The sequence below is a fragment of the Leptonychotes weddellii genome, chromosome 5 (genome assembly GCF_054177405.1).
Source record: "Leptonychotes weddellii isolate Sample4059 chromosome 5, ASM5417740v2, whole genome shotgun sequence".
NCBI lineage: Eukaryota > Metazoa > Chordata > Mammalia > Carnivora > Phocidae > Leptonychotes > Leptonychotes weddellii.
The window spans coordinates 60,320,744-60,339,573 of NC_138373.1; the positions used below are offsets into that span (position 1 = coordinate 60,320,744).

The 18,830-nt window shown below is 41.9% G+C and overlaps 1 protein-coding gene across 11 annotated transcripts in view; it reads left to right on the forward strand.

Annotated features, from left to right (window-relative positions):
• Window positions 1–18,830, forward strand: part of SVIL (supervillin) — a 226,922-nt gene that overhangs the window by 120,235 nt on the left and 87,857 nt on the right. For 7 of the 11 annotated variants that reach the window (XM_081820800.1, XM_081820796.1, XM_081820797.1 and 4 more), the window contains 2 exons: window positions 9,314–9,371; window positions 14,905–14,996. Coding sequence is in view for 4 of the 11 variants with exons in the window: in XM_081820795.1 (XP_081676921.1) it covers window positions 9,314–9,371; window positions 14,905–14,996 (150 nt within the window). In the remaining 7 variants the exon portion in view is untranslated. Of the gene's footprint in view, window positions 1–7,068; window positions 7,618–9,310; window positions 9,372–11,907; window positions 12,193–14,904; window positions 14,997–18,830 lie in introns of those variants that run through there. The other 4 variants (XM_081820793.1, XM_081820803.1, XM_081820802.1 and 1 more) reach the window with 4 other exon arrangements.

An 18,830-nucleotide genomic window follows, 5' to 3' on the forward strand; every position in this document is an offset into this window, starting at 1 on the left:
AAAGATTTTATTTATTTATTTGAGAGAGAGAGAATGAGAGACAGAGAGCATGAGAGGAAGGAGGGTCAGAGGGAGAAGCAGACTCCCTGCCGAGCAGGGAGCCCGATGTGGGACTCGATCCCGGGACCCCAGGATCATGACCTGAGCCGAAGGCAGTTGCTTAACCAACTGAGCCACCCAGGCGCCCCTAGAGCTACATTTTAATAAGCAGCCTGTCCCTGCCCAAGGATTCATCCTAGAACACCCTGTATCTGCGTTTTCCCGTCTGCAGATGGGGATGGTAGCAGTAGCTCCCTGCAGGCCTTGAGAGAACTAAATGAGTTTAATGCCCCAGGGCACTTAGCATTGTGTCCGCCTCTTGGTGAAAGGTCAGTAAGGGACCCAGTTCCTATGCTATTCTTTACACTGTCACAGTAGATTTGGTAGAAAATGTGTAGCTGCCAACTGAGGTGTTGGGCTGTTTTCCTTTTCATTGACTTTGTTCCCAATTTCTCCTTCATGATGATGACCCCCCAAAGGACAGCTTCCTCTCATGTTGCAGGGGTGCATGAATGTTGTCAGCCAGAGAGGAGACTGGGAGGACTGGCCCCTCAGTAAAGCCTCCGTGTAATCCCGAGACACAACTTTGAATCACAGTCCCTGAGGAGTTAATACCTTGATCCTTTGTCATCTAATGCCTTATCTTTTGACCTTGGCCATTTAGGAGGTGACCCTTCTTACCTGGACTCATACTGACCTTGTCCACAGTTGGACTACAGAAATCAGCTCCCGTTTTTCCCGTTACTTCATATCCCTGGCAAATCTTTAGCATTTCTTCCTGTTTCTCCCTGCACGCAAATATTTATATTCCACATCCTTCTTCACGTTGTAGGAAAGACAAGAAGACATTCCTAGGAGTCTCAAGTTGAGGAAGGAGTGGTAATACTTCTCCTTTATGCCTCCTAGAAAAGAAATAGAATTGGCTGAGAATGAGCCAGAATCTAAGAATGAGGAAGAGTAGAAGTGAGCCCATTGCTCGTCTGCTTACTTGCTCGCTTCATTCACTCATTCCTCCAGTATTTACAGTTCATTGTTCTGAGCCAGGCACTGTGCAAGGAATGTGTCTCAGGTGTTGACCCTCAAGTTTGGTAATCCTTTAGGAGACCTGACTTTCGAATAGGAAAAGTGTAGTTGGCAATAGAGAAACGCTGAGAGAGAAGAAAATCTACGCAAGGGCTTTAACAGGAGAATTCAGTGTTGGTTGGCAGGGGAAGTTGGTCCAGAACTTCCATGCGATTGTGGCCCACATGGGGCTGAGTTTGAGAAACACTGGGTTGCATGTTTTCAAGGACTCTGGCAATTCTCTGGGCCAACACCCCTATAGTGAAGAAATGCATATATTCAGGGGAGAAGGGCAGGTTGATGTTGTGCATGAGCCCACAGACACAATTCCGTTCATGGTTTTCTCCTGGATGTTTAGGCCAAATCTGAGCCTTGGGATTTTAAAAGGATCTATTACGTCTGTCTTTATTTGTAATTAATTGTTTTGGTAACTATAGAGGTAATTCATGCTTATTGTGGGAACTTTGGACAATAGAGGAGGAAAAACATGAACAGAGTTATGTCTGAGTAGTGAGATAATTAATGTTTTGGTCTGTTTACTGTCTTTCTGATAAGGTGGGGTGCTTATCTCTGTCTCTAATGCATCATGAAAATTTTTCCAAATCACCAGTTGAGTTTCAAACCTGGTTTTCTTGTGTAATTTATTTACCCATTTTTCTGTATGTTTCTCTATGTAGGCTGGTTCCATTTTTATACGTTTATAAACAAAACTGTGGTAAACATCCTTGTACTCATTCCAAGTAATTTCCTTAGTACCTTTCTAGAAGTAGAATTACTGAGTCATTGCTTTGTACACTCTTAAAAGTTGATAGCAACACCCTTATCTTGTCTATCTCCAATAAGATGGGGACCTTGGAAAGGGAAGGAAGAATCGTAAGTTGCTTGCTTTTTTCCGTAATACCCCCACCCCCCAGGCCCTGACTTCTGTCTTTGCCTGAGGGTCTCAGACATGTCCTATTTACTCACGTCTGGAGTGACTGCTAGATTTGAGGAACATCTCTGGAACCAAACCCAGGCCAAGGAATCGTATGAGATTTGTAAGAAGCTGGCTTGACTCCTCCCAGGGCCAGAGCGGCCCTTTTACCAATAAAACCAACATAGGCCAGAGGGCTGGGGACCCTGTGACGTCAATCCAGGACACATTTACAGCAATGGCCCCTGTTATTTTGTGTCCAGACTGATCAGGAATGTGGGAGTTGTCCTGGGGAGAGCAGGAGAATGGGAATTTATTTCTAGTCTGGTACTGCCACACTATACACTGTGTGACCTTGAGGGCGGTTGTCTAACTCAGTAAAATGAAGACCATGTGAGCAGAACGGCCCCTTCAGCTCGTTTTCCCAGAGTCCATGGCTTTGGATTTACCAAGATGTGATACAGTTGTCCGAGTGATTTCACTTTGGGATGTCAACATCTCAGTGGCCCATTCATAGATCCTTCTTGGTCATCCGCCACCCACGGATCATGACATGACATGCCCGTGACAGTGACCTCCCTCCTGCCCCTCCTATTTACATATTTATGCTCCTTCCACTGGAGCATTTTGTGTGTGTGTGCCCATATAGAGGAAACTTAAACATTTGTTTTCTTTTAAACCTCAGGATTGAAACTTCAAAAACATTCCATAAAATAGTTCCATAAAACATTAATTCTGAGCATTGAGAAAACTGTGGTTCTTTGAAAATGGAAATGATTAGTGTTTCTAACTGGACACAGTGGCAGAGAATTTTGTGCATATTGTGTATCTCCTTTTTTCTCTGTGCTGAGCTGGTGGTTAAGTGATGTTGGAAAGGGAGTACAGCACCATCTCTGTTTTAAATTAAGATATCTTCTCCCTGAAATTTAAGAAAATCACAACCACAACCTGAATTTTCTCTGCAGAGAAATAAAATATGCTAACCTACAGAATGATGTGAGGAAATGTTTGTCTGTTTGGTTGCTCTTCTGTGTGAATGAGCCACCCTAAAATAAGAAAATTATTATTAATTGTTATTATTTCTAATTATTGGAGAGTAAACTTAAAAACCTCATACTTTCTACTGATGTAAAATATAGATTTCTTTCATCTTTATGATCTCATGAGGATGAGATAATTAAATAGGAAATTAAATTGTATATCCATAACTTAATAATGTTGTGCTTTTTCTTTTCAACCGTGAAGCCATATTTAAATCTGTTTGCTTTTTTCCATAATGGATGAGTGAGGCAAATAATTCTGGTTAGAGTCCATTACCAGCTTATAGAGAATATCCAAATTCTTTTTAGTCTCTATTGGAATTTCATTTTAAAAATTCAAACTAGAGATACTCCTTAGTAACAATTAAAAAGAAACATTTAGGTATACTTAAGATAATTCTAATTGAGTGTTCTCTAAGAAGAGTAGTTTTCAGGAATATATATGGTCATGAGCAGGTGATACTGTGTTTTATAAACTAAATGCTTTGTAAATATTATTTATAAATATAAATATTATTTCATCTCATGTAATTATTCATTTCCAGAATCAGTTGCTTGCACAATTTCCTCCCTTTTCTCTTCACTTTCCAACACTTCCTTCTTTTTTTTTTTATTTTATTTTATTTTATTTTTAAAGATTTTATTTATTTATTTGAGAGAGAGAGACTGAGAGAGAGAGCACATGAGAGGGGGGAGGGTTGGGAGGGTCAGAGGGAGAAGCAGACTCCCTGCCGAGCAGGGAGCCCGATGTGGGACTCGATCCAGGGACCCCAGGATCATGACCGGAGCCGAAGGCAGTCGCTTAACCAACTGAGCCACCCAGGCACCCTAACACTTCCTTCTTTTTTCCCAGTTATTCTGGACCTAACAATAAAATGTCCACTACAGTTATCCACAGCTACATATGTTGTTCCTTGCTGAGTTTTTTTAAACTGCCCTATTTGCCATATTTCTCCCCATTTTTATAGAGTTGTAGTGACCAGCAGTATAGAGAGAACGCCAGATGCCACTGCTGACCCATGGAGTAACCAGCGCTGGGGTACCTTCTGTGGATGCACCTTGATTAATTTCTTCCTTTTCAAGTTAAGTTTGTAGTTTAGAGATCAGTTTAAGTCCATCTGGTTTGAATCAGGATATAAAATCAGTAAAAATCATTTTAGAGTGTGACCTCTAGCCCTCAGCAAAGATTATTCCATTATTTCATATGGTCACTTAGCACACATTCTCTGGGGGCCTGCTCTGCACCTGCTACAGTGTTCAGTCCCAAGCATACAAAGATGGATATACTCAAGGTCCCTGCTTCCCTGCAGGTATATGGGGCAAATCATGGTCTGGAGCCCACCTTCCCCAGATCCTATGGCTCCATCACTGACCACATGAGCAAGTTACTCCCCTAGCCCTGTTTCCTCATCTTGTAAATGAGACCATTTTCTTAGGTTCTCTTTAATGCTCCTTTTAGCTGTAATATTTCCAGCCTCTAATTATTGCATATTTTTCTTGGAATTGCATTATTACTGTTTGGGCTTACCATTTACATGTTGTAGTTAAAAATAAATGGGGGGACTCCAGGGTTTCCAGTCCTGCATGTAAAAAGCTTGGGAGTCCCCACTTTATCCCAACAATAAGAAAGAAGCTGCACAGACTGAAAAAATCAACAACTCTTCTTGGATGCATAGGAGAGGGGAGGACCCAGGGCAAACCACTGCTCCTGAGATGAGAGACATAGACAGGCCAGTACGGGGAGTCAGGGATCCCGGGAGTAGAGACCCTCAGTCAATGCAAGGGAGCAAAGGTAGTCTTTTCCACAAATGCTGCTGGAACAACTGGATGGCCACATGAAAAAAAATGAATCTAGACCCAGACCTTACACCCTTCACAAAACTTAGTTCAAAATGGATTATAAACCTAAATGTAAAACACAAAACTATAAAACGTCTAGATGAGAGCATAGGAGAAAGCCCAGATGACCTTGGGAATGGTGATGCCTTTTTATTTTTATTTATTTATTTATTTTTTAGAGAGAGAGAGCGTGAGCGGGGAGAGGGGGTGAAGGGGCAGAGGGAGAAGGAGAGAGAGAATCTCAAGCAAGCTCTACACTCAGCGTGGAGCCCGACGTGGGGCTTGATCTCACGACCCTGAGATCATGACCTGAGCCAAAATCAAGAGTCAAGACTCTTAACAGACTGAGCCACCCAGACGCCCCTGGTGATGCCTTTTTAGATGCAACACCAAAGGCACGATCCGTGAATGAAAGAATTGACAAGCTGGACCTTATTAAAATTATAAAACTCCTGCAAAAGACAATTTCAAGAGAATTAGAAAAGCCACAGGCTGGGAAACAAATATTTGCAGAAGACACATCTGAAAAAGGGTTATTATCCAAAATATACAAGGAATTCTTAAAACTCAACAATAAGGAAACAAACAATGGCCTAAAAAATGGGCCAAAGCGTTTAGCAGACACCTCACCAAAGAAGATACACAGATGGCAAATAAGTATATGAAAAGCTGTTCCACATCATACGTCATCAGGGAAACTCAAAACAGTAAAATACCACTGTGCACCTATCAGAATGGCAAAAATCCCAAACACGGGCACCACCAAATGCCAGCAAGGATGTGGAGAGACATGAACTTTCGTACATTGCTGGTGAGAATGCAAAATGGTACAGCTGCTTTACAAGACAGATTGGCACTTCCTTACAAACCTAAACCTATTCCTGCCATATGAAGCAGCAGTCGCACTCCTTGGTCTTTACCCAAAGGAGCTGAAAACTTAAGTCCACCCAAAAACCCGCACATGGATGTTTGTAGCAGCTTTCTTCATCGGTGCCCAAACAAGGAAGCAAGCATTCAGTAGGTGAACGGATAAACAAACCGTGGTCCATCCAGACAGTGGAATAGTATTCAGCACTGAGAAGGCATGAGCTGTCAAGCCAGGAAAAGACATGAAGGATCCTTAAATGCATATTACCAAGTGAAAGAAGTCAATCTGGAAAGGCTGCACACTATGTAACTCCAGCTCGGTGACATTCTAGGAAAGGTGAAACGAGGGAGATAGAAAAAGAGCAGTAGTTGCTGGGGGAGGAGGGAGAAGGTGAACAGGCAGAGCACCAGGGATTTTTAGGGTGCTGAAAATACTCTGTGTGATATTACAGTGAGAGATGTGTCCTTGCACGTTTGTCCAAACCCATGGAATGCTGTGAATCCTCAGGTAAACCATGGACTGTGGGTGATTATGATGAGTCAAGGCAGGGTCATCCTTGGTAAAAACGTAGCTCATGGCGGAGGCTGTGCATGTTGTAGGGGAGGGGGCACGTGGGAAATCTCTGGAGCCTTCCCCTCGATTCTGAAGTAAACCTGGACCTGCTTTATAAAAATTAAGTCCCTTTGGGCGCCTGGGTGGCGCAGTTGGTTAAGCAACTGCCTTTGGCTCAGGTCATGATCCTGGCGTCCCGGGATCGAGTCCCACATCAGGCTCCCTGCTGGGCAGGGAGTCTGCTTCTCCCTCTGCCCCTCCCCCCTCTCATGTGCTCTCTCTCATTCTCTCTCTCAAATAAATAAATAAAATCTTTAAAAAAAAAAAAATTAAGTCCCTTTTTTTTTTTTTTTAAAGATTTTATTTATTTATTTGACAGAGAGAGACAGCAAGAGAGGGAAGACAAGCAGGGGGAGTGGGAGAGGGAGAAGCAGGCTCCCCGCAGAGCAGGGAGCCCGATGCGGGACTCGATCCCAGGACCCTGGGATCATGACCTGAGCCGAAGGCAGTCGCTTAACCGACTGAGCCACCCAGGCGCCCAAAAATTAAGTCCCTTTAAAAAATAACAACAAAATAAAAAGGGGGCAGCCCGAGACGTTAAGGCCTAACTTAAGAGCTTCTGTCTCAAATTAAAATTTTTGAACCTCCAGTAATATCTGCCTTTTCTTTTCCCACAATTTCGCTCATATGTTGTTCATAAATCTTAACTCTTAACGATGGGGTTTTGGCTTCCCTGTTAGGTGAAATATTTCATTTAACTTAGCCAAAGCCAGACTCAGAGCAGCCTGGGAATCGTTAGGCAGCTTCCCTTCTTCCCAATACATCAAGAGTCTCTGTATGATTCCTTCTTGTTTATTTTTAGGGCGAGGAGGAGTTGTTTTGGACTCCCCTGTGGTGGTGGTTAGGTTGCAGTATTGTCTATGTAGCTGGAACATAAGCTGGGATTCGGCCCCTGCTTTGAAGTGGTAACATCATGAATGGCCCATCAGCGGAGTGCGGCCTGGTTCAGCATCCACAGGCCTGATTTCTGCTTGTAATCTGATTACGGGGTTTGAGCTGTTCCAGCCTGCAGCCTCCTGCTCTGCGTCTACTATACTTTCAAGGACACAAGTGCCTGATTGCTCTAGCCCTGGGCTGTGAAAAATCTCAACCCAGTTTTGCTTAGACGGGCTGAAGGCCACGGCTGGTGGAGAGGACCAAGCTCTAGAGCTCTAGAAAGTGAGTAAACTTTCTAGGTGCAACCATGTTCAGAAGCCCAGAGATTGCTGGCTGTCTGGGAGCTTTCAAGTTCCCTGAGAAACAAGGTAAGGTGAGAGAAAGAGGAACTGCATTTGCGGGTTTATTTTATAACGGGATGAATGCCTTGCATCCTCCATTTTACCTTGTATTCTCCTGTGTCCGGTTAGTTATAGTTTCCTCAAAGGACACTTGAAAGATCCTAGTGAGTTTATAAATTAGCTTATTTTGTGGCTGAAAAACGTGAGGTTTTTTTTGTTTTATTTTTTTCCTATTGTAGGTTAGAGATACTGCTGAACCACGAAAGCCTTTATGCAGGAAAAATTGCAAACTCAGTCACAATGCCCAAACTTTGGGTCCCAGTTCTGGATATGCTGTGCTTTAGCTAAAATAGTTTTCTAAACCGAATGCTATATATACTAAATTATTTCCAGTAGACAGTGGTGTTTGTCTTTTTATTAAATCTTCATGTGATACTCTTTGGAACAAAATGTTGTTTTTGTAGTGGCTTCCTTTTGAGTACAGAGGAAAATGCATGCTTTCCATTTAACTACTGGAGTGGCACCGCGGATTCTGTTCACTGATTGAACAAAACTGAAATGCTGAAGTTATTTTGACCGTCACATGTGAAATTCAGGCAGTCTGTGTCCAAGTCTTTTACAGCACAAATGCACTTTTAGGAGGTGATTTGAACAGGCCTCAGCTTCAGGAATTTTCTTCTACAACATTTGGTAGCTTTTTGAACTGAGTTCTCTTTTTTAAAATACGTAACAAGATATTTGTATAAGTAGGAAAAAAGCTTAGGTGTTTAGTTGGCATGATACCTTTCATTTTATTATATCTCTCTAATTGGTAAGAATTTCCAAATTCCGGGATTCTGTATGTGTTTTGCTGGATAATGACATGTCAGCATCTGGTCTATTTTGTACCTCCTTTTCCTCAGGCTTCTGCCCCCAAATATTAAACAGTAAAAGGCACTTGCTTAGAACTCTGTGTAAGTGGTCTGCTTGTGGTTTTCTTGGTGGACAAATGGTTACTATACCAAAAGCTGTAAAACAGATTACTTGCCATTAGACTGGTATAAATTTGTCTCTGCCTGGTTTTGATTAACTGGTCCACCCGGATGTGTGTTTTTGCTGCATGGGATTGTTACCACCTGTCTTTACATAATACATATCTTATCTTCAAAAAGAAAGAAAGAAATTGTTAATTTGATGTGTTGTTGTCTAGATTTTAATGAAGACAATAAAGACAGCGGGCTTGTTCCCCTGCTCCTCATTAACCCCTCCACGCACACATTCTTTAAAGGCATCTCAAACATATCAGGCGGTGATGAGTTTCACCGTTTCTGGTTACCTGGACCGAAATTGTTAAATGTTTTTTCTCCTTTTTTTCCCCTGAGTACGTAACTGTGCCGTTCAGTATTTAATTGCTTTGAGTTATTCTTGTAGCTATAACAAATTTAAATGATAGTATTGAACTATGTCAGATTCCCACCCCCCCCCCCGACCACCTGCAGAGTTATGTTGGCTAAATTTCAGGAGAGGAAGAAACTTTGCATATGTAAAATGTATGTTGTGGAATTTGATTCTTAAAAGGTGTCATTTTTGTATTCATATTTCTTGTCTGGTTAATGGTTTCCTTTTTCTTAAGTTATATGCTCAAAGGTACTTTGAAGAATTTTTTTTTCATTGGAGTTTATTTTTAAAAAAACAAAACTTATTGTGTAGTTATTTCAATGTTACATTTTTTCTTTCCCCTTAGATTTCAACCAGAAAAACTTAAACTGCGTTGGATTACCAAGTCAAAGAAAAGTTTCAAGGTAAAGTGGTCTTTGCGCAAGGAATCATAAGTTTTGAAGATTTGTGGTAGCTTTTAGAATTATTCTCCTAAATTCCTAATTCATGAGTTTGAATGTTTGGCAATATGTTTTCTCCCCAGAGTTTGATTTATTAAAATATATAAAGCAAGCTGACCTAATAGTATGTTCAGCTAAAAAAGATTATTTTTGTATTCATTAATGCTTTTATGGGAACTATTTACAGATCGGATATAAGTTTGAACCTGTAAAGGGCTATTATCTTTTCTTTCTTGTACCAGCCTCCAAGTGTGGGATGTTCTTTTGCAGTCTGTCCATCAAGTAAGAGAGCTTTTGATTTTTCAAGAAAAACTTTAGCCTTGTTCTTTCCTTCCATCCTTCCTTCTTCCCTCCTTCCCTCCCTGCCCCCATCCAATCCATCTGTCCAGTGAGGTCTTTTTTTTTTTTTTTTTCTTGACAGAGAGAGAGAGAGCACAAACAGGGGGAGCGGCAGGCGGAGGGAGAGGGAGAAGCAGGCTTCCTGCAGAGCAGGGGGAGCCCAATGCAGGACTCGATCCCAGGACACTGGGATCATGACCCGAGCCGAAGGCAGATGCTTAACTGACCCAGGCATCCCCCAGTGAGGTCTTTTAACCGTTCTGCACTTCAGTTCCCTTGACTGCAAGATGTTATGGGTACTAATTTGATTTACCTAATGTGTTAAGACTCTCTGGTACATAATCATTCATATAAGCTCTTGTAAAAATTAAAGTTTGTGCCAAACAAGATAGCTGTATCTCAGATGCTTCTTAGTAGATCACCGTCCCTAATAGATTTTGAGATTTTCAAGTGAATACACAAAGTTATTATCCGTAAGATATGCAGGCATCAATCCCAATGTACATTTCATGATGGTAGAAGGACCCAACCCTGATCTAACCCCTCATTCCACTCAGATGCTTTTGTTCCTAATGTATCGTGTATGACATTGTTTCTTTACTATAAAGGGTTTGCATTTCAATGGCATTGAATAAACAGATGTCCTCATCAGACTGAGCCTTGTCCTGCATTGAAAATGGCACAATTGATCTTGTGAGCACATTAGTGAGATAAAGCCTTGATGGATTGGATCCATGTCTTAGTATCAGGCCACCTAGAGCCGTAATGAGCCAGGGTCAGCAGTAAGGCTGTCTGTCTTATTTAACTCAGGAAATCTTAACTTTTCTGGTGCTTGGCACAGTCTCCCATATTTCTCATCTTTGCCATATTTTTGATAGAATCTAAGGCTTACAGCCTTAGATTAGTTAGTTCCAGCTACTATAACAAAATACTATAGACTGGATGGCTTATAAACAGCAGAAATTTATTTCTCACAATTCTGGAGGCTGGAAGTCTGAGGTCAGGGTGCCAGCATATTGGGGTGAGGGCCCTCTCTCAGGTTTCAGACTGCCAACTTCTTGTATCCTCATTTGGTGGAATGAGCTGGAGAGATCACTGGGTCTCTCAGAGGGGTTGTTTTATTTTAATTGAAGTATAGTCAATCTCTGGGTCTCTTTTTACAAGGACAGTATTCTCATTCATGACGTCTTTACCCCGTGACCTATCACCTTCCAAAGTCCCCACCTCCTAGTATCATCACGTTTGGGGGTTAGGATGTCAACATCTGAATCTGGGGGAATACAGATGTTCAGACCAGAGTAGCTTAGTTCCCAGTTCGTCCCTAGCAGGTTGGTGTAGCTGTAACAGAGCTAGTAAGTGACTATGAAAAAGGAAGAAGAGGAAAGCATTGCTTACTTAAGGATAGCAGAAGCGTGAACTAGGAGGTCAGACGTTGCAGTAGAGACAGATTCAGAGGGACACAACTGCTCTGAAATGGTGAACAGTATCTCCTCCGGACCCATGCAAATCACAGTCTCCTTGCCATGAGCTAGAGTAAAATAGGCTGGAGATGCAAGCACTTGCCTCCTTCAAAGCAGTCTAGTCAACCAGATGCCAGAGGTGCAAATAGGAGGTAGTGGACTTTGATCTCTCCTATCCTGTAATGTGAACTCCAGTAGAAGAGTGAACAGATTGGAGGGAGCCTTTCCCAGCGTGGGTGCTGACTAATCACTGTCATGGTATAGCCCCATTTTGTCAAAGATAGGCGCTAGTAACTGCAGAACATCCTGTCCTCACTTCCCTAAAATTTCCCCTTGTTTCTACTGCTGGTATTTATTTATTTATTTATTTTTTAAAGATTTTATTTATTTATCTGACAGAGAGAGAGACAGCAAGAGCAGGAACACAAGCAGGGGGAGTGGGAGAGGGAGAAGCAGGCTTCTCGCTGAGCAGGGAGCCGGATGCGGGGCTCGATCCCAGGACCCCAGGATCATGACCTGAGCCGGAGACAGACACTTAATGACTGAGCCACCCAGGCACCCCTCTACTGCTGGTATTTAAGTAGGTTAATGGGACACATTAAAAAAAAAATTATGGAGGCAGGGAGCAATCTCTTCTTAGATTATTGAAGCAGAGGGAAGGAGGTAGAGTATGTAAAATTTAGTCCTGAAGAGAGCACTATTTCAGAGGAGATGGAAAATATATAAAAAATACAAAAGGTGCTTCTTAATAGTAGAAACTTTTAAAATATAATTCAAAAATCAAGACTGTAGCATTTACTTTAGTTATATATGGAGTTATATATTTCATATTGAATTACAGACTCATGCTTTCAGTTTAGCTGTGGCAACCCATCCATGCCTATGGAGGTTGTCGGGCAGAGGCTCCTTGTGCCAGGGGTGATGGTCCGTGAAGAGGGGAGCACCATCCAGCATGCGGAGCTCAGTGCTTTGGAGTCATCTATTGTGTGAGTTAGGCTTGGGCTCCACCAGTCACACTGCTTGGTACCCCTGACTCAAAAAAGTGAGAGGAGGGTGATGTTAGGGCCCTTTGGGGTATTTGTGTTTTACCAGCCATTAGATGATCAGAAGGAGTTACTCTTTCACAAATGTTCCAGAATCCTTTTTTTTTTTTTTTTTGAGAGAGTGTGTGCTAGCATATGGCAGGGAGGGGTAGAGGGAGAAGGAGAGAGAGACTCTTAAGCGGGCTCCACACTCAGCGCAGAGCCCGATGGGGGACTCAGTCTCACGACCCCTGAGATCGTGACCTGAGCCAAAACCAAGAGTCGGAGGCCTAACCGACTGAGCCACTCAGGAGCCCCTATGAATCAATAATTTGAAATGAGACACTTGCAATATGTTCTACAGTTAAGAAACCAGGATACCATGAGAGAAAACAACAGAGGTGCATGATATAGATTCGGTCTGCAGTGAGGCAGGCACTGGGTCAGGGGGTTTCTTCCTTGAGGAACTGACCTTAATCTGAGACCCAGAATAGGAGCCAGACTCAGTCAGGATGGGGAGGAGGGAACTCAGAGTAAACGGCATTTACAGTGAACCATGTTAGGAGCCATGAGCGCGTTTCCTGACAGCATTTGGGTTTTCCATTGGTTCCTGACCAACTGTGAAAAGGCTGTCCTTTTCATTGGTGCTGACACTCTTGTAGCTTGTTTGAAGAAAGTAAGTTTAGGGGCTGTCAGGGGATGACTCGGAAACCCCACTATAGAAGTTCAGAAAAATGTTTAACTGGGGAGCAGTTTCTTAGTCTTTATTAGCAGCTTTTTGATAAGCACAAAAAAGGGGGGAAATAGAAGCCAGCAGATATTTATGTTTGAAAATACGAGATAATATTTGTACCCCAAGGTCAATGGCCTGAGAAACTGAATATTTCAGGGATTGGACCATTTTGTTTCAATATAGAGTTCTTTTCCTGAGATTTGAGTTTCCCAAAGAAAGTACCGAACTTTATCAAGATGTTTACACAAGTAGCTAAATAACCAGTTACAATAGCATGCCATTCTTTAAGTAGGCTTCATTTCTACAGTTATCTAATTCTGTAGGTTTATACTAAGTCCTACATCTGAATAAAACACTGAAAAAGAATTGTCAGTGCATCATGATTCACTGTTTAGAAGTCAGTGCTAATTCCACATTTCTGACCTAAGCAGGTGTCTTCAAGCCATCTGGAGTGTGGTTTATAAAGACTACTTAATCTCAAGACTTTTTATTAAATAATATGAATACATGGCAGTCATATTTATAGAATATAAACCCTACCACATTTAGAAGCAACAAGTAAGATTTCAGATGAACTTGGTTCTGGAAGATGGACGCGTCCCCTATTTTGGAATGTGCGGCAGCTCCTTGAAATTGAATTTATGTATGGGGTATAGATGATTCGTGTGTCCCACTTACCTAGTACGCACAGCACCTTCCTCAGTCCAGTCCCCCCTCACACTTCTATGGGCATGCACCCCTGCAGAGCGGAAATGCAAATGGAGGACGAGCCCATGGTGAAGGTCAACTTTGCACTGATCTTCAGCCTTTGCAAGCCTGTCGTTCACCTCTCCGGAGGTGATCATATCACTGGGGAATATTAGTTTTTCTGTTTTCATGCTAGGTTTTCTTCCTGTGTGGCGACAGCTCTGTCGTCTTGCCCAACCCCAGGCACGCTCCCGCGGAGGCCTATGGGGTTGGTGCCCCGCAGCCTGGGGGCCCCTGCACACAGTGTGAGAGGAGCTAGATTTGTATCTCATCCTTGGGCAAACCATGTAACAGCTTCCTAATCTGCAAACCAAGGATGATGATAGTGCCCGTGGTGTGCTGGGGCCCTCTCGCACCTCCTCGCGAGAGTGAGCACGTGCCTCTCTTTCAGCTTGGAGTCCAGAGAGTCCTGTGGGAAGCTTGAAAATCGGCCATAGTGGGAGTATTGACACCATCAGCAAAGACTGCAAAGCATGTGCTTAGCGGAAGGGGGCAGGAGAGCAAGAGGAAGGAGCCCGTTATTAAACGTTTCTCAGCACAGCACTGAGTGGTTCAGGCCTCATGGGGTCTTACGAAGATAATTAAGATTATACCTGGAATATGCCTACTTAGAGAAGAAAAGTACATAGTGCTTAGTTCCTTATTCTTCCCCCCTTCATTTCCTCCTCCATTCTAAGCCAAGTTTTCATGAGCCTTTCAGACCTATTCACCATGCTTTGATTTCTTGGTTGTTTGAAGGCATGTGTTACTTTACCATAATTTCAACCCTGGAGGAAAGCATGTTCATAACCTAGACAAGTTGCTGATTTTCTGAGGAAGAGAAGAACACAGAGAGGTTGCGTGATTAATCCAAGCTTCCACAGCTATGGGCGAGTAGCTCCAGAAGAGGGTGTCCATCCCAACCGAGGCGTCCAACTCTCAGCTCAGCCATGTGTTACCCGCTGACGCCACGCCCCCTGCCTGTGCTGTTGTAATTCTTCCCTTGCACAAAAAGGTCATAGTAATATAACTATAAATAAACGAAAAAAGCTACCATTTAACTCCCTGAAATAAAATTTTTACTTGTAATCCACACACATGTATTTCACTATGTATAACAGTCATGTAACTTTTGTTTTGCATTTTTTGCACTTAACATCATATATCTTGATTCACATTGACTTTAAACATTAGTAATGGAATAATTTAATTTTTAGCTTTCAGAAAGAGTTCTGGCTTGAAGATAAAGAACAGCTTGCTAACCACAGAAGAAGAATCGATGCTAAGATTTTAACTGCACTTCCGAAAGGTGAGACTTTCTCTAAATGGCTGACCAGTGTCCTGGGCACATAAGTATTGTGTCACCTGATTTTCATTGAGGGGAAGTCATTCCCTAATCTCCAGCGTATACCCTCCATTGTGTTCCTTTCTGCCTCTTCCAAGAATTAACCTCAATGAAGGTATACCTCCCCTCTTGCGTGTTTCATCTACACCTTTCTCTGTGTCCTTTCTTGTTCATTTTAGGCATCCTTGGGTATTCCCTGGGCACCGGGTGGGGAGGGTGACAGAGGGAGCCAGCATAGAATCAACCTTCATTATCTCTCCTACCTTTCATTTTCTCCAGGGGCAGTGAGTTTTGCTCATAAGCCCGTATCTACTCCGTCCACTCTGCCCACTCCCTCCGCCTCTTGGTGCTTGCCAGGGTTGTTGCAATTACATTGAGTATCTTAGAGCTCCCTGCCAAGCAGCACGCTGGGCTTCCAGTGCACACTGTACCTTACACATCTCCTTCCCCAGGTAGGCACTCAGATGTTCGGTGAATTAGTATTTTCATTGGGAAAGATGGAAGTGCAATAAAACATCTGCACCTGCCATCAGCAAACTACCCCTGTGTTTTGCCTGAGAAATGATGTAAACATTAACCAGATCTTTGTGTCCCCCGACTCTAACACTGGCAGAGGGGAGTACCAGCTCACAAACTGCCTTCATCCCAGATCAGCTGTGTAGCCCTTACTTCAGAAAAAACAGGTTTGATGAGAGGTCAGATTTTTTTTTTCTTTTTTGTCCTCTGAAAGAAAAAAACAAACATGAGATCAAACCCAAAAGAAATTAGACCAGAAAAAAAATATTCTTTTAATAGAAACTAAATCTAGTTTAAAAGGCCCACTGATAAATGGGCGTACATCCTGAGGAACTGAATAGGTGATATGCTTAGACATAGTCTAATGAGGATGGATATTTGAAGGACCCCAGGGATTTGGCCTTGTGGAGAAAATTTAAACAGGGACATTTTGCAATTTTCAAGTATTTAGAAAACTGTCAACTGGAATACAGACTTATTCCATGTTGCCCCAGAGGCCCTAGAACAAGAATACTGTGTTGAATTACAGGGAAGTAGGTGAGATTTCAAAGGAGAGAGACAGTTCTGATAGTTCGTGGGACCTGCGAATGAAATGGGCTGCATTACGATCTCATTCGCTCCTGTTGGCTGTTCAAGGAAGGTCATAGACTTCCATGGGAAGGGCACATGCTGTGGGTTCCCGCCTGGATGGCGTGACATGGAAGGGCCCTTCTGATTTTTTAGACTCTTTGTGAAAGACAAAGAAACTCTGGTTAATCTGGGTCAAACTTAACAATCGATGAAGATGATTCAAACAAAGTACAAGAGTGAACAGATTGACTTTAGCAGGATCTTGGAAGATTGGAATGATAGGCAAAGTTCTATAGCAAAAGCTGCTTCACTCATCCTCTTCATCTACCCTGGTCCTTTTCTTGGTGAGCAATAGTACTCGCAATATTAGAGTCAGAAAAATTAGAAACAATATATGAGATGTGAGGTTCTTTTCAGGTTCAACAGCTTGTAACTCCACATATGCCAAAATTTAAGAACACGGAAGTTGATTAACCAGTTTCATTAGAAAATGTATCATAATTGGTTATAAAAAACTTTTTCACAAATCAAAGATAACACCATGTATTTATCAGATTTATGTTTCCAAATTCACAAGATCTTCAAAACATGCTTAAAAAGTATCAGAGCCTCTCCTCCCCCGAATTTCGTGTAAATTCCCCATAGTCTTATTTTACACTCTGCACTTTACGAATTCAGGCAGGCATGTTTGGAAAGACCCATGTATTACCGATAATCTCAGTTCTCCATCTTAACGAATATTTTAATGATTCTGTCAGCTCTTGGCAATATAATGGTGAAAGTAGGAATTGATTACAACTTTTCATGGCATAGAGTTTTATGTCTGTTTATACGTTTACAGAAGTTTCTGTTCATTTAGTGAGGAATTTTTGCTTTTGTGAAATTGAGCATTGAAATGATCATTGGCTTTTTCTGTAAAGGGGCTTCCTTTAACTGTTTATCACAAACAAGTTCTCCAAGGGTTAAAAACCTTTACTTATGTAAAGATGATGCTATTAAAATATATTTTCCACTTAAGAATTATGAAATGAACCAAATATATTACTCTACTTTCTTGATAGCTTTCTTGAGATATAATTCAAACAGTATACAATTCATCCATCTAAAGTATACAGGTCAGCAGCTTTTAGCATATCCACAGAGCTGTGCATCCATCACCACAGTCAGTTCTGGAACACTGTCATTATCCCAAAAAGAAATCCCACACCTCTCAGCTATCACCACCCCCCCCAACCCTTATTGCTCTAGTTTTGTAATCACTGATTTTATAAGCTGCTTGTCTTTGTATCAGTGGCTGCCATCCAAGTGTAAAAGTTAAAGTGTGTTACTGCTCTGGGAAGTCAGATCTGTTTTCAGGACATCCTGGGTCTGGCCTGTGCTCTTAGCCTGTCAAATGCAGGGTGGGAGAGAGGTGTTCTTGGCAGTCCCCTGCCACTTCTGTTTCTTTGGAAGATTCTACTGTACTTGGGTTTGGATGCCTGAACTCAACAATAACTTTACCAGAAAGCCTGTTTTTCTGGACTTATTAAAGAAGCGGTGTCCCCCAAGAAAACTGCCCAGCAGACCTCATTATGCCGGGTATTGGCATTATATATTATGATAAAGCATGTTAGGCAGTGAAATAACTTTATAAAGTATGATAGCCCTGATGTCAATTACCCTTAAATTACCTGACTCGGAAAATGACCATCCGATTCCCATCAAAACTAACTAAAGAAATAGACTCATAGAATCTGTATTGCCACAGAAACACCATTCGGAATTACTCAGACAAGGGCAACAGGCTAAGATAGCAGGTGCAATGAGGAATAATTTAGTATATGTCACAGTTTTAATGTACTTGAAGGCAAAGTAGAAAATTCATTAAAACAGAGGTTAGATCAACAGTGCCTGTTTAGATCTGTATTATATGATGACTAGTATTACTAATACTGGAACCATTTATGAATTGTACACATTACGCCACAGCATACAATCAATTGAATTATGACTGCTTAATCCAATTTTATTTTATTTTTTCAAAGATTTTGTTTATTTGAGAGAGAGAGAGTGTGTACAGGCAGGGGGAGTGGCACAGGGAGAGGGAGAAGCAGACTCCCACAGATCAGGGAGCCCAATGTGGGGTTCGATCCCAGGACCCTGAGATCATGACCTGAGTTAAAGGCAGATGCTTAACCAACTGAGTCACCCAGGTGCCCCAGCTTAATCCAATTAAAAAAAATTCTTATTTCCTGTTTTAAGGAAATATACACTGATGAATTTAGAGATAAAGGAATATCATGCTGCAACTTACTCTTGAATGGTTCAGAAAAATTAATACGTAGGGGTGCCTGGGTGGCTCAGTCGGTTGAGCGTCTGACTCTTGGTTTTGGCTTGGGTCATGATCTCAGGGTCATGGGATGGAGCCCCACGGCCAGCTCCTTACAGGGTGTGGAGCCTGCTTGGAATTCTCTCTCTCCCTCTCCCTCTGCCCCATCCCACACTCATGCTCTTGCTCTCTGTCTCTCTCTCTCTCTAAAATAAATAAATAAATCTTTTAAAAAATAATATGTAAATATGTGTACATGCATGCATGTGTATACATATATAACACATGTAAATATGTATATGGAAAAGGATAAAAATAAACCAAATGTAGTAAGTAAAGTATAAACATGTTATGAAACATGTCTTGATTTTTCTGTAAGTCTGAAATTATATAACAGTTGTAAA